Source organism: Budorcas taxicolor, chromosome 16, assembly GCF_023091745.1.
Source record: "Budorcas taxicolor isolate Tak-1 chromosome 16, Takin1.1, whole genome shotgun sequence".
Classification (NCBI taxonomy): domain Eukaryota; kingdom Metazoa; phylum Chordata; class Mammalia; order Artiodactyla; family Bovidae; genus Budorcas; species Budorcas taxicolor.
Window position 1 is genome coordinate 55,313,276 of NC_068925.1, and position 16,939 is coordinate 55,330,214.

The window sequence follows — 16,939 nt, forward strand, 5'->3', positions numbered from 1 at the left end:
GTGGGCTGCCATTTCCTCCTCCAAGGAATCTTCCTGAACCAGGGATGAAACCCACATCTTCTGTGAACCCACATCTCCCCTGTCTCCTGAATCGGCAGGCAAATTCTTCACCAGTGAGCCACCTGAAAAGCCTGTGACATACGTATATATTGTGAAATAATCACAAGAAATAAGTTATCATCCATCACATCATCAAATTATGTGTTTTCTATGATTAGAACTTTAAAGATCTACTCTCTTAGCAATTTTCAAATACAAGATACAATATTGTTAACATTTGTCACGGTGCTGTGACAGACACGTTACATCCTCATGGCTTATTATCTTATAACCAGAAATGTGTTTTGCTTTGGCTCCATCTCTCCATTCTTTCTGGAGTTATTTCTCTACTCCTCTCCAGTAGGATATTAAGCACTTACCAACCTGGGGAGTTCATCTTCCAGTGTCATATCTTTTTGCCTTTTCATGCTGTTCATGGGGTTCTCAAGGCAAGAATACTGAAGTAGTTTCCCATTCCCTTCTCCAGTGGACCACATTTTGTCAGAACTCTCCACTGTGACCTGGCCATCTTGGGTGGCCCTACACAGCATGGCTCATAGTTTCATTGAGTTAGACAGGCTGTGGTCCATGTGATAAATTTGGTTAGTTTTCTGTGATTGTGGTTTTCATTCTGTCTGCCCTCTGATGGATAAGGATAAGAGGCTTATGGAAGCTTCCTGATGGGAGAGACTGACTGTGGGGGAAATTTGATCTTGTTTTGATGGGCATGGCCATCATCATCATCTTTGAGACAGCCTAGAGGGGTTTGGGGGTGAAATTCAAGAGGAAAGGGACATATGTATACTTACAGTCAATTCACATTGTTGTATGGCAGAAGCCAACACAATATTGTAAAGGAATTATTCTCCAATTAAATACAAATTTATGTTTTAAAGAATACAAGAAGGAAGCTTTGAGAAACCAAAGAGAAGCTTTGGCGAGTATAAGGGTTTTTTCACTCTATGGCTGATAGAACAGAAACAGTTGCATGCTAAGTCACTTCAATCATGTCCCACTCTTTTTGACACTACAGACCATAGCCCACCAGGCTCCAATGTCCATGGGATTCTCCAGGTAAGAGAGGACAGATTTTTTAAAGATTTTTCACTGCATTTTTGTCTGTGCTGGGTCTGTGTTGCAGTGCACAGTCGGGTACTTCATTGCTGTGCCTGAACTTTCTCTAGTTGAGGTTCGTGGGCTTCTAGTTGTGCTGGGCTCTCTTGTGAGGAACATGCGCTCTAGGGCAGGTGGGCTTTAGTTGTTGCGGGGTGTAGACTGAGTTGCAGCACTCAGGATTAGTTGCTCTGCAGTATGTGGGATATCAGTTCTTGGATCATGAATGGAACACATGTCCCTGTACTGGCAGGTGGATTCATAACCACTGCACCACTAGAGAAGTTCCTGAGACCTACTCTTCTTTTTTTTTTTTTTTAATTTCTCATTTTATTATTATTATTTTAGTAAAAAATGCATACCATCCTATACCCACCCGATAGTGTCTGACCTTGGAAGCTAGGCCTGGTTAGTAACGAATGGGAGACCTACTCTTAAATGAGTAAAAGCAAGGTGACCAAAACAATGCTATGTGCCTGTTCTATAAGGGAAGATATACCAGACATTTGTACATGCACATAGAAATGTACAGAAAATCAGAGAATAGTCTGGAAAGTACTCCACATGGGGAAGCCTGAAGAAGGGCCTGGGATGAGAAGGAAGTACAGTAGAGAGGCTTATTCTGTCTGTACTATTGGGATTTTTTTCAATGAAAATATATTCCTGTCTTACTTGGGCATAACAAAAAAAGAAAACACACACACACACACAAACAAAAACAAAAGAAGTTTTTGTTTTTGTTTTTGTTTTTTTCCTCACTGAATCAAACTTGGGTCTGCACACCAGCATGCAATGAAGCCAGTACTCTGACACTAGGATTGGTGAAGGAACGTGCAGGGTTTATTGCAGATGCCAACCAAAGATTAGAGACAACTATTGCTCAGAAGACCTAAATTCCTGGATAGCTATCAGGGAAAGACTTTAAAAGACAGAATGAGGGAGAGGTTTGGGGGTGTGCGATCAGCTCATGGCCATTCTTCTGATTGGTTGTGCTTGTGCTCAGTCACTCAGTGGTGTCTGACTTTGTGGCCACATTGACTGGGGCCCACCAGGCTTTTCTGTTCATGGAATTTTCCAGGCAAGAACACTGGAGTGGCTTGCCACTTCCCACTACAGGAGTTCTTCCCGACGCAGGGATCAAAACCCCATCTCTTGCATCTCCTGCCTTGGCCAGCAAACTCTTCACTGCTAGTGCCACCTGGGAAGGTGGTGTTTAATTGGGAATCAACATCAACTTTCTGCTTTCAACTGGCGTTTGGTCTACTTGCCAGTGGTCAGCATAAAATTAACTTCTCCCACCTGTAGGGATTTCAATATCTGTGAAACATCTCCTGATATTATCTATAGCCCCTGAAGACATTTTTGTTTCTGGTTTCTTTTTGTTAGGCAAAGAACTTTGATTCTTTTTTCTTTTTACTGGAGTATAGCTGGTTTACAATGTTGTGTTAGTTTCTGCTGTACAGCAAAGTGAATGAATAACACATATACACGTATCCCCTCTTTTTAGATTCTTTTCCCACCCCACACAGATCATCACAGAGTATTGACTGGAGTTCCCTGTGCTATACAGTAAGTCCTTATTCATTATCTATTTTGTGTATAGTAGTGTGTATATATCAATCCCAAACTCCCAATTTATTCCTCCCCCTTTCTTTCTGGTAACTATAAGCTTGTTTTCTGCATCTGCGACTCTACTTCTGTTTTGTAAATAACTTCATTTGTACCCTTTTACAAGATTCCGCATATAAACAATATCATATATTTGTCTTTTTCTGTCTGACTTAGTATGGCAGTTTCTAGGTCCATCAACATTGTTGCAACTGGTATTATTTCATCCTTTTTATGATTGAGTGATGTTCCATCAAATATATGTACTACATCTTCTTTACCCATTCCTCTGTAGATGGACGTTTAGGTTGTTTCTGTGTCCTGGCTATGGTAAAGAGCACTGCAATGAAGACTTAGGTGGAGGTAGCTTTTTGAATTATATAACGATCTTCTCCAGGACATGCACAGGCAGCCTACTGAATCATATTGTAGTTGTTTTTCAGTTACTCAGTTGTGTCCAATTCTTTGTGACCCCATGGATGGCAGCATGCCAGGCTTTTTGTCCTTCACTATCTCCCAGAGCTTGCTCAAACACATATCCATTGAGTCAGTGATGCTATCTAACCATCTCATCCTTTGCCACCCACTTCTCCTCCTGCCCTCAATCTTTCCCAGCATATGGGTGTTTTCACATGGTAGCTCTATTTTGAGTTTTTAAAGAAACTTCCATACTGTTCCACAGTGGTTGTACCAATTTACATGCCACCAATCGTGTGGGAGGGTTCCCTTTTCTTCACATCCTCTCTAGCTTTTACTGCTTGTAGATTTGTTGATGATGGTCATTCTGAGGATGTGAGGTGATACCTCAATATAGTGTTGGTTCGCATTTCTTCAATAGTTGATGATGCTGAGCATCTTTTCATGTGCTTTTTGGCCATCTGTGTGTCATCTTTGGAGAAAAGTCTATTTAGATCTTCTGCCTATTTTCTTGATTGGCCATTTATATATATATATATATATGCATATATATACACATATAAATATAGAGAGAGAGCTGTATGAGAATTTTGTATATTTTGGAGATTAATCCTCTGTTGGTTGATTCATTAGCAAATATTTTCTCCCATTCTGTGTGTTGTCTTTCTGTTTTTTGTTTGTTTGTTTGTTTATGGTTTCCCTTGCTGTTCAAAAACTTTTAAATTTATTTAGGTCCAATTTGTTTATTTTTATACTTTCATTACTCCAGGAGGTGGATCCAAAAATATTTTTAATTAATTTATTTTAATTGGAGGCTAATTACTTTATAATATATTAGTGGTTTTTGCCATACATTGATATGAATCAGCCATGGGTGTACATGAGTCCTCCATCCTGAACTCCTCTCCCACCTCCTTCCCCATTCCATTCCTCAGAGTTGTCCCAGTGCACCAGCTTTGAGTGCCCTATTTCATGCATCAAACTTGGACTGGTCATCTATTTCATATATGGTAATGTACATGTTTCAGTGCTATTCTCTCAAATCATCCCACCCTTGCCTTCTCCTACAGAGTCCAAAAGTTTGTTCTTTATATCTGTGTCTCTTTTGCTGTCTTGCATATAGGGTCATTGTTATCATTTTTCTAAATTCTATATATATGTGTTAATATACTGTATTATTTTTCTTTCTGATTTACTTCACTCTGTATAATAGGCTCATTTCATCCACTTCATTAGAACTGATTCAAACATGTTCTTTTTATTAGCTGAGTAATATCCCATTGTGTATATGTACAACAGCTTTCTTATCCATCTGTCTGCCAATGGATATTTAGGTTGCTTCCATGTCCTAGCTATTGTAAACAGTGCTGTGATGAACACTGGGGTACACATGTCTCTTTCAATTCTGGTTTCCTCAGTGTGTATACCCAGCAGTGGAATTGCTGGGTCATATGGCAGTTCTATTTCCAGTTTTTTAAGGAATCTCCACACTGTTTTCCATAATGGCTGTACTAGTTTGCATTCCCACCAACAGTGTAAGAGGGGTCCCTTTTCTCTACACACTCTCAAGCATTTATTGTTTTTAGACTTTTTGATAGCAGCCATTCTGGTTTTGATTTGCATTTCTCTGATAATGACTGATGTTGAGCATCTTTTCATGTATTTCTTATCCATCTGTATGTCTTCTTTGGAGAAATGTCTGTTTAGCTCTTTGGCCCATTTTTTTATTGGGTAGTTTATTTTTCTGGTATTGAGCTGCATGAGCTGCTTGTATATTTTGAAAGTAATTCTTGCTATTATTAATGTCAGAGAATGTTCTTCCTATGCTTTCCTCTAAGAGTTTTACAGTATCCAGACTTACATTTAGTTCTTTAATCTATTTTGAGTTTATTTTTGTGTTTGGTGTTAGGGAATGCTTGAATTTTATTCTTTTTATGCTGTCCAATTTTCCAGCACCACTTATTGAAAAGACTATCTTTTGTCCATTGTATATGCTTGTCTTCTTTGTCAGAGATTAGATGACAATTGATGTGTAGGTTTACCACTGGACTTTCTATCCTGTTCCATCGTTCTATATTTCTGTTTTTGTGCCAGAACCATACTGTTTAATTGTTATAGATTTGTTGTAAAGTCTGAGGTCAGAGAGCCTCATTTTTCTGCCACATACAGCTACATTTTTCCCTCTCAAAGTTGCTCTGGGTATTCATGGTCTTTTTTGCATCCATACAAATTGTAAAATTTTTGGTTCTGATGCTGTAAAAAATGCTATTGGTAACTTGATAGGGATTGTGTTGAATCTATAGATTTCTTTGTGTAGTATGGTCATTTGACCTTATTGACTCTTCCAAAAAAAAAAAAAACCATGGTCTATCTCTCCATCTGTTTGTGTTATTTTTTATTTCTTTCATCTATAACTTATAGTTTTCTGAGTACAGGTCTTTTGCCTCCTTAGATAGGTGTATTTCTAGGTATTTTATTCTTTTTTATGCAATCCTAAATAGGATAATCTGTTTGATTTATGTGTTAAACAGATTTGTTTGATTTATCTGTTATGTGTATTAACAGATTTATGTGTATTAACTTTGTAAACTTTAATATTACCAAATTCATTGATGAGGTCTACTGGTTTTCTAGTAGTATATTTAGGATTTTGTATTTATACAGTTATGTCATCTGTAAACAGTGAGAGTTTCACTTTATATTTTCCAAACTGGATTTCTTGTATTTCTTTTTCTTCTCTGATTGCCAAAGCTAGGACTTTAAAAACTATGTCAGATAATAGGGACAGGAATACACATTGTTGTCTTGTTCCTGATCTTTGAGGAAATGCTTTCAGTTTTTCACCATTAAGAATGATATTTTCTGTGAGTTTGTCATATATTTATTATGTTGAGACAAGTTCCCTTTATGCCTACTTCCCTGAGACATTTTTCATAAAAATAAGGTGTCACTTGTAACTTCTCCTCTTTCATTTCTATTTTTATTGATTTGAATCTTCTCTGTTTTCTACTTAAAGTGTCTGGCTAAAGGTTTACCAGTTTTGTTTGTCCTTTCATTTTAATTATAAACGGGTGTTGAATTTTGTCAAAAGATTATTCTGTATCTATTGAGATTTTTTCATAGATTTTTTTCATCTATGTTTTTCATTCTTCAGTTGGTTAATGTGGTGTGTCATGGTGATTGATTTGCATATACTGAAGAATCCTTGCATCCTTGAGGTGAATCCCATTTGATCATGGTGTATGATCTTTTTGATATATTGTTGGGTTCTATTGATATCTGGTAGTGTTTTGTTAAGGATTTTTGTGTCTGTGGTCATCGGTGATATTGGCCAATGATTTTCTTTTTTGAGCATATCTTTGTGTGGTTTTGGTATCAGGCAGATAGTGGTCCCATAAAATGAACTTGGGAGTGTTTCTTGCTCTACAGCTTAATGAAATAGGAGGAGGATAAGTGTTAACTCTTTATATGTTTGATAGAATTCTCCTGTGGAACCATCTGGTCCTGGACTTCTGTTTTCTGGAAGTTTTTAAATCAGTTTCAATTTTAGTGTTTATGATTGGTCTGTTCATGTTTTCTCTTGCTTCCTGGTCCAGGTTTAGAAGGTTGTATCTTTCTAAGGATTTGTCCATTTCTTCTAAGTTGTCCATTTTATTAGTATATAGTGGCCTGTGGGAGTCTGTCGATCCTCTGTGTTTCTGTGATGTCAGTTGTAACTTATCTGTTCATTTCTAATTTTATTGATATGAGTCCTCTCCCTCTTTTTCTTGATAAGTCTGGATAAAGGTTTATCAATTTTGCTATCAGTTTTTAGTCTCATTGATCTAAAAAACAAAACTCATTGATCTCTTTTATTGTTTTCTTCATTTCTATCTCATTTATTTCTGCTCTCATCTTTAAGATTTCTTTCCTTGTACTACCTTTTGTACTAACCTTGTACTAACTAGTTTCCGTTAGCTTTTTATTACCAAACTAACAAGCCCTACTTGTCAAAGTAATTTTTATCCTTTGGTCTGATCTATAAGCAAGTAGCCTAGGAGATCTGAGGCTCAGAATGTCTATCCCGAGAGATAACTTCAGTCTCTCCTATGCATTCTCTAACCTTCCCAGCAGTGGCTGAGACTTATGGACACAGCAGGAGAAGCATGAGGACTGGTCATGTCCAGGATCATGACTTGAATCAGCAGTGAGGGCCCTACCAACAGCTCTTCAATGGCTCATTGAACACTGAGTATGTTCCCCTTTCTGTGTATTAACCCAGTGATCAGCCTCAGAAATAAGTGAAGAGGGAAGAGACAACCCAGAAAGAATACAGAACTTGCTTAAATGGTAATGTTTCAGATCATAGACAATTCAGTGCCTTAATCTTTTATCAGCGTCTGGAGACTTCTGATGTATAAAATGAGAAAACTGAATAACACATCAGAGAAAGCAGCAGTACGTTTACACTGAAAGCCTCTTTATTTTTGACCATATCTTTAGAAACATCCAACCATGGGTAACTTCATATGTCAAAAGCTCCAAATCCACCTCATGAAATTTAGGTTCATCTTTCTGGCTCTTTAGGACACTTTTCCTCCAAGCCCCTTTTTCCTCTCAGAGTCAGCTTTTCCCTCTGCAATCCTGCACCTTTGCTGAATCACTTTTTCTTCTCATATTCACATTGAGCAGATATCTGCAACCATGAGTTTCTGTTCCCTTATGATGCAACTCTGTCCTAGCTTTTAGTATCCAAGAACATTTGTGATATAGGCAGTCAACTAGGCAAGGATATTTCCCTGGTATATAATGGGCTCAGGATGAGAGAATGCATGACCTTCACACTGTGGACAGGAGATAGAGCTAATCCAAATGGTCCTGGGACGTCCTAAGTCCTTCAGAATCTCAAACAGTTCAGCCCGACACTGTGTAAGTCTCTGTGGTCGACGGATTCCCCTAGACAGCAAACTCTCCTGAGGGACAGGATACAGCTCTTTATTTAAACTGGGCAGTGCGGAGGTGTGTCGCAGCATCTTCTCCATGATAGCCATGGAGAGGAGGTTTCCACACATGCTGAAGTACTTGAGCTGGAAGCAGTGGCTCAGGGCAGGCAGGATGGCTTCAAGATGGAAGTCCCTAATCCCACACATGTTTAAGTCCAGTTTTTCAAGTGTGCCTGCAACTTTCTCCAGCAGAACTGAGAGGCGCTCAGCATTGGAGTACGTCAGGAGGTCACCAGTCAGATCCAGGCCCTTTAGCTGACTGATGTTTGGACATTGGGACAGATGGGTCAAGTCTGAATCCGTAAGGAGAGAGTGAGTTATAGCAAGGTTTTCCAAGGGAGTCATCAGGCACCTGGGGAGAAAAATATCTGTCTTTTAAAATCTGGGGTGAACTGTAACCTCAAGTTAAGAGATAATAGATCTTTCCAAGGCCACGTGTGTCTGACCATCTGATAATGATCAAACCCAGAATGCCCAATTTTATTTCAACCAGGATCATTTCATCCTCCTTGTGACTGAATTAAATACATACAATCTCAAACACTCTCTTTCCTGAGGTGTCAAGAGGAGTAAAACATATTCCACTTTCATTATGAGGATGAATGGAGATAATGGAATAGACTAAAACAAATTCAGGAGAGCCTGACATCTTGTTGCAACCAAGTATGTGCTGTGCTGTGCTTAGCTGCAGTCAAGTCCGACTCTTTGTGACCACATGGATTTTAGCCTGCCAGGCTCCTCAGTCCATGGAGATTCTCCAGGCAAGAATACTGTGGTGGAGATTCTCTCCAGGGGATCTTCCCAACCCAGGGATCGAACTCGGGTCTCCCACATTGCAGGCAGATTCTTTGCCATCTGAGCCACCAAGGAAGCCCTAATAAAGTATGAGCATCACTGAATTTTGGTCATAAGAGACATACTTAAGGGGCGGTCCTAAGATGGTGGAGGAATAGGACAGGGAGACCACTTTCTCCCCTACAAATTCATCAAAAGATCGTTTGAATGCTGAACAACTTCCACAAACCAACTTCTGAACACTGGTGGAGGCCCCCAGGCACCTGGGAAGGCAGCCCATTCTCTTTGAAAGGAAGTAGGACAAAATATAAAAGACAAAAAGAGAGACAAAAGAGTTAGGGATGGAGACCTGTCCCGGGGAGGGAGTCATGAAGGAGAAGTTTCCAAACACCAGGAAACCCTCTCACTGGCAGGTCTGTGGGGAGTTTTGGAATCTCAGAGGACAGCATAACCGGGAGAGGGGAAAAAACAAAAAACAAAAAACCACCGAATATGCACCTAACTGCAACTCCCAGCAGAGAAGTAGCCCAGAAATTTGCATCCACTACCATGAAGTGGGGGCTGAACAGGGAGGACCCCTTAAGTATAAGGAGTATAAGGAGACATACTTAGGACCACCCCTTAAGTATGTCTCTTATGACCAAGATTGCATGCTTAGGGTAAGGACTGGGCCTGAATGCCCTGAGGACAATCTGAGGGAGCTAACTTGAGATAGCAACTGTGGGATAGCCAGAAACAGAAAAAAAAAAAGAGAGAGAGAGAGTACATTCCCTTGAAAAGTTCTAACCTAAGGTGCAGCCTGACCCACTCACAGAACAAAGGACTGAGTGAACACCAAAGGAGAGCTAGCCTGCTGTGGACCAGCCCATCCCCCCACCAGAGGAAGAGAGGCAGGTGGGAGACAGCCAGAGTCAGAAGACAAGGGGCAATTTCAGCCCCAGAGATGGCATCCTACACCAAACTGTGAGCAGGCTCCCATTTGCTAACCAAGTCTTCCTGGGATCCTGGATGGTTGACATCTGCCAGGAGGGTCTCAGCCAGAGATCAGCTCCCCAGAGGAGACACATGGCACACCTGAGACGGTGCTCTTGCAGTGCGCCCAGGAAACTGAGTAGCTGGGACCCGGAAGGTGATTAAGACACACAGGCCACCTGGGACAGTGCACTCACCAAGCATCTGGTCGCCTGAGCTGCTTGGACCTGGGAAGGGCACAAAATGCATGCCCAAATGGATCTATGCCTTTGTGGTGTACCTGAGAACCTGAACCTGAGCAGCTTAGACCTCAGAAGTGCACAAAACCCAGGGCTCACTTAGGACAGTTCCACTATAGAGCAACCTGGAGCCTGAGCAGTGTAGACTGGGAAAGCACATGCTGTGGTGAGCTGAGGCAAACCCAGTGCGGTCCATACACTGCAAGAATTCTCCACACACACCAGTGATATTGTTTACAGTGTTCCTCCCTCCCCACATCCCAACTGAACAAGTGAGCCTAAATAAATGACCCCTTAGCCCCCTGGTGCCAGGGTGGAAATTAGAAACTGAAGAGACTTGCAAACAGAAGAAGCCAAAATAAAGAAGAGAGAACTGCCCTGGAAGTGACAGGTGCAATGGATTAAAACCCTGTAGTTAGCATTGACTAAGCATTGGAAGGGGCCTATAGACCTTGAGAAGAAGTATAAGCTGGAACAAGAAACTATCTGAAACTAGACTAACTCCACACTGCCCTCAACAGCTCCAGAGAAATAGATACAGTTTCACTATTATCATTTTTTAATTTTTAGTTCTTTATTACTCCTTTAATTTTCATTTTTATAACCTACTATTACTTTTCAAAAAAGACCCTATTTTTAAAGCAAATTTCATATATATTTTTTATAGTTTTTGTGATTGATTTTGTTTTGTATTTTTAATATTGTATCTTTGAGAATCTAAGCTCTACTCTAGATTTTTAAGCTTTGCTTTTTGGTATTTGTTATCAATTTTGTACCTTTAAGAATCTAATCTTTAGTATCCATTTTTACTTAGGGGTATGATCACTGAATTGGTTGCTCTCTCCCCTTTTGACTCTCCCTTTTCTCCCCCAGGTCACCTCTGTCTCCTCCCTCCCCCTTCTCTTCTCTACTTAACTCTGTAAATCTCTCTGGGTGTTCTTGGCTGTGGAGAATACTTAGTGAACTGATTACTGGCTAGATTGGTCTCTCCCCTTTTGACTCCCCCTCTTCTCCTCCTGATCACCTCTATCTCCCTCCTTCCTCTTCTCTTCTCTGTGTAACTCTGTGAACCTCTCTGGGTGTACCTCTCTGTGGAGAATCTTTTCACCATTAACCTAGATGTTTTATTATCTGTGCTGTATAGATGGAGAAGTCTTAAGGCTACTGTAAGAATAAGACTGAAAGCCAGAGGCAGGAGGCTTAAATCCAAAACGTGACAATACCAGAAAACTCCTGACTCCAGGGAACATTAATCGACAAGAGCTCATCCAAAAGCCTCCTTACCTACACTGAAACCAAGCTCCACCCAAGAGCCAACAAGGTCCAGAGCAAGACAGTGCCATGCTAATTCTCCAGAAATGCAGGAACAGAGCCCTCAGCATTAAAATATAGGCTGCCCAAAGTCACACCTAAGACATAGACACTTTAAAACTCACTACTGGACACGTCATTGCACTCCAGAGAGAAGAGATCCAACTCCACCCACCAGAACACCGACACAAGCTTCCCTAAATGGGAAACCTTGACAAGCCACTAGTCCAACTCCACCCACAGGGAGCAACCTCCACAATAAAGAGGAACCACAAACTTCCAGCATACAGAAAGGCCACCCCAAACACAGCAATCTAAACAAAATGAAAAGGCAGAGAAACATGCAGCAGGTAAAGGAACATGATAAATGCCCACCAAACCAAACAAAAAAGGAGGAGATAGCAAGTCTACCTGAAAAGAATTCAGAATAATGATAGTAAAGATGATCCAAAATTTTGAAAACAAAATGGAGTTACAGGTAAATAGACTAAAGAAAAGGATTGAGAAGATGCAAGAAATGTTTAACAAAGACCTAGAAGAAATAAAAAAGTGTCCATCAATAATGAATAATGCAATAACTGAGATCAAAACACTCTGGAGGGAAGCAACAATAGAATAGCTGAGACAGAAGATAGGATAAGTGAAATGGAAGATAGAATTGTGGAAATAAAGGAAACAGAGAGGAAAAAAGAACAAAAAGAAATGAGGACAACCTCAGAGACCTCTGGGACAATGGTAAACACCCCAACACTCGAACCATAAGACTCCCAGAAGAGAAGACAAAGGAAAGACCATGAGAAAATACTTGAGGAGATAACAGCCACCCAAGTCCAAGAAACCCAGAGGATCCCAAAGAGGATAAACCCAAGACGAAACACCCCAAGACACATATTAATAAAATTAACAAAGATCAAACACACAAAAAAACAAATATTAAAAGCAGCAAGGGGAAAGCAACAAATAACACACCAGGGGATTCCTATAAGGATAACAGCTGATCTTTCAATAGAAACTCTTCAGGCCAGGAGGGAATAGCAGGACATACTTAAAGTGATGAAAGAATATAACCTACAGCCCAGATTACTGTACCCAGCAAATATCTTATTCAAATGTGAAGGAGAAATCAAAAGCTTTACAGACAAGCAAAAGCTGAGAGAATTCAGCACCACCAAATCAGCTCTCCAACAAATGCTAAAGGATATTCTCTAGACAGGAAACACAAAAAGGGTGTATAAACTCAAACCCAAAACAATAAAGTAAATGGCGACGGGATCATACTTATCAATAATTATGTTAAATGTAAATCGGTTGAATGCCCCAACCAAAAGACAAAGACTGGCTGAATGGATACAAAAACAAGACCCCTATATATGTTGTCTACAAGAGACCCACCTCAAAACAAGGGACACATACAGACTGAAAGCAGAGACATTACTTTGCCGACTAAGGTCCGTCTAGTCAAGGCTATGGTTTTTCCAGTAGTCATGTATGAATGCGAGAGTTGGACTGTGAAGAAGGCTGAGCGCCGAAGAGTTGATGCTTTTGAAATGTGGTATTGGAGAAGACTCTTGAGAGTCCCTTGGACTGCAAGGAGATCCAACCAATCCATTCTGAAGGAGATAAGCCCTGGGATTTCTTTGGAGGGAATGATGCTAATGCTGAAATTCCAGTACTTTGGCCACCTCCTGAGAAGAGTTGACTCATTGGAAAAGACTCTGATGCTGGGAGGGATTGGGGGCAGGAGGAGAAGGGGACGACTGAGGATGAGATGGCTGGATGGCATCACGGACTCGATGGACGTGAATCTGAGTGAACTCCGGGAGATGGTGGACAGGAAGGCCTGGCGTGCTGCGATTCATGGGGTTGCAAAGAGTCGGATACGACTGAGCGACTGAACTGAACTGGACTGATGATATCACACTGGATGGCATCACTGACTCGATGCACAGGAGTTTGTGTGAACTCCGGGAGTTGGTGATGGACAAGGAAGCCTGGCATGCTGCAATTCATGGGGTCGCAAAGAGTCGGACACGACTGACCAACTGAACTGAACTGATGATATCACAGTTCAGGATAGAGAATCAAAGGGAGGAGTGTTTTTGACTTTCTAGTGTTGGGTACACTGCTACCAGGCCAGTGGTGCACACTCACCTGAGCATCTGGTTCAGGCAGCCTTCAAGGAAGGAGGGAGTCTCCAAATACAGATCTCGGAGGTGGTACAACCTGAGGAACTGAGAGGTAATTTGGACAGCATGGTGATACTCTTCCTCCTCTTCAAATGCTAGCCCATGGATGTGGGAGAGATGGAGTCTCTGTATATTACTCATTTGGCCCAAGAAAGGAGCAAACATGGCCAGAGTGGACAGATGCCAAATGCAATTCACTTCCACTTCCTGAATACAGTCCAGTTGCACTATACCCAGGACCTGCACAATATTTTCTAAGGGCGTTGAAGCGATCTTCAGCTTATTAGAGCACAGATGTATGGAAGCTTTTCTCTGCTCCACCCACCTCATGAGGTAGATGAGGAAGTCATCTATGATACTTTCCTTGAAGTGCAGTTCTATGAACACCTCTAAAGAAGCCAAGGGCTGCTCTGTCCCTGACCTGACGTCAGCCACTGGTGTCAATGATGAGCTTGAGGACACATGGACACTTGATCCAGACCACATTTTCCAGAAGTCCTGGCCAGTATTCCTTAAATCCAGCACCCGCAGTTTGCACCTCCTGTGGGGAAACAGCAGATTGGCTGTTTGAAGGAAACCACAGAATAAAACCACAGACTTAGAATTGAGGCTACACTCTGACTTCCCACCTGAGATTATACTTGACATTCCTACAGCCTTGCCCTCTTCTTTCCTCTCTACCTCACCTTCCTGCTTTTCACTTTCCATCCTTCCTCAGTCTCTGCTTCTAGTACCCATAAGCATCACTAGAAGGATGTCAGGCATGTTCTTTTAGGTTTCCTGGCATCTTAGGCACTCTCACTGCCAGGAGGCATTTCCCCAAAGTGAGCTCAGCAATAGCCAAGGACTCTGAGAGTCTTCATTGGCATCATCAAAAGTCTCTGGCCCATCCTTTGACTATTCACTCTCTTGACCCCAAGTGTTTCTTCATCATGTCTAGCAACCTACTAGGCTACCTGGATTTGACTTACTTGGAATGATTTTTCTGGGCAAGCAGGATATCAAGACCATCCAGAACTGCTTGTAAGGTCCCCAAGTGAGGCTTTTGCATCAGGCCCCCCAGAGGCAGACGGACAAAGGGCCAGGCATACACCATGGCCTTCAGGGTCTCACTTCGACTCCCACAGAAGGCTTCCATGAAGAGTGGGGGGAAGAGTTCGATGGGCAGATACTCAAGAGCTGCAATGGCCAAGGCCTCATCCCTCAGCAGGCTCACTGCTGCCAGGTTCAAGAGTCTGGGTAGGATCTGGAGACTCATCCTGATTTGGTTCCAAAAGGAATCCTGTGAGTGCTTCCAAGGAACAAGACATTCTTTTCAGGCAAATCAGGAGCACACTTCAGTTTGTTTCTCCCCACCCTTGAGAGGAACCTACTCAGGGCCAAGGCCACTTCTCTAGTGGTGGTGGAATTATTGCAGGGAAGAGCCACTTCTCTCTCCAAAATAGATCTCTCTCATTGACTTGAATCTGTTGCTTTTGTTATTACAATCATACATAATGGCCTGCTTCAGGGAACCCTGGCCCTCTACCTGAATACTAAACTAAAAGCATCTGTTTTCAGCTCACAGGGAGATAATTTGCCCCTGCCCAACTGTGAATGACTGCAAGAATGAAGAGATTAACACACTCCTTCCCCAAGGATGGACATTCCAGGAGATACTTGCAAGATATTATTGCCTTTCTACTTTACTTCCTCAACTCCTCCTCCTCTCTGTTCTATAAAAGACTCTGGCACCCAGCCTCCAACAAGATGGTTATTTTGAGACATTAGTTTGCCATCTTCTTGGTCAGGCTGTTTTCTGAATAAAAGTCATATTTCTTGCCTCAGCACCTAGTCTCTCATCTCTTGAATTCATTGGCCTGTTACGGGAGTGAGCAGACCAGGCTTGGACCTGGTGATAGAAGTGCCTTAGTGCCAGTTGCCTGTCACAAGTAGAGGGGGAAAATGCAACCACTGATTCATCCACTGCTTTGCTTAATAATGTTCCACTGGGAAGTGGTTACTAGGAGCTGGAGGCTGAGCTTCATCCTTTCAGAAGAAAATGCTTAAAATATCACTTAAGAGCCTTAAAAGTATGGGAATAAGAGCATCACGTGGACCAACACAGCTTCCATCTTGAGTTCCCACAGTTAACGGGGATGGGAAAGGTCAGGAGATACCCCTAAAATGAATGCTATATGTGTACAAATTAAATATCTTAAATTTCAGGAAATAAAATTCCAAGCAAACATCTTTCATTAAAAGGGGCATCTGCTTGACTAAGACATTTTAAAAATGATATAAACCAAAGCACCAATCCAAATATTTGGGATTAAGTCTAAACTACATTAGAGGCCAAACCAAAACCTTAAATGAGCACATCTGAAAATATACTTTTATTCATTTATTTTTATTTATTCATTTTGGCCACATCACCTGTAGGATCTTTGTTCCTGGACCAGAGATTGAACAAGTTCCCCCTGCTGTGGAAGAGCAGAACCTTAACCACTGGAGCCCCAGGGAAGTCTCAAGAAATACTTTTTAAAAGCTCTCCTGCCATCCCAAGGTGCATGCCACCATTCAACACCAGTTGACCATGGATAAAATGAAGGTGTCCACAGTTGTGTCTGTAACTTACCAGCTCTGATGTGGGTGGCAGGCTGCTCAGATCTCAGACATGATGGAGAGCCCAGGTGGTGCCTCTGGAGATGGAAGATTCTGTATCCTTTCTTTGGTACTGAGGGCTTTTATAGACCTTTCTAATCACATCTTAGTCTTTCCTACTACCAACAGCCAATCAGAAAATGATACCTGATAATGTTTCACACTACCCCTCTGGTTAATCCTGATTGAATCTTTGTCAATCTCCAGAGGAATGAATGGAATCAGATTACATTCAGGGAAGATAAAGAATGAGGGAGGGCTATTGAAGTCACAGGCTCCTTCCTAGGTTCATTCTAGAAATATTGATTGGGCTTTACCAATACCAATAGTAGTAGCTGTGGGTGTGAGACCAGGAAGGAGTTATTGATTTGTGACAGCAGATAAGATAAACAAAACTTTAAAGCATCAGTGTGGATCTTTGGCCATAAAAAATTATCAAAATGTCCAAGAATTAAAGCTACTTCACAAAGACAGTAGTGTTGTTCTGAAAAGAAATAAAATAAGCCATCCACTTATCAAGTGTCACTTAGATATTGTGTGACACATGGAGATCAGGAATCTATTCAGGAAGGAAAGGGAAGTGCTTTGGGAGATCTGATTGGTTTTCCAATCTTAGGTCAAGAATTCTCTGAAG

The 16,939-nt window shown here is 41.3% G+C and overlaps 1 protein-coding gene across 1 annotated transcript; it reads right to left on the reverse strand.

Moving 5' to 3' along the window:
- Positions 1-7,937: 7,937 nt before the first annotated feature.
- LOC128061283 (PRAME family member 12-like) lies at positions 7,938-14,920 on the reverse strand. Its single transcript, XM_052653572.1, has 3 exons — positions 14,634-14,920; positions 13,628-14,203; positions 7,938-8,511 (listed from the first exon to the last, which is right to left on the reverse strand). Exons 1-3 carry the CDS (start codon positions 14,918-14,920, stop codon positions 7,938-7,940), a joined length of 1,437 nt encoding a protein of 478 aa, XP_052509532.1.
- Between the last annotated feature and the right edge of the window lie 2,019 nt (positions 14,921-16,939).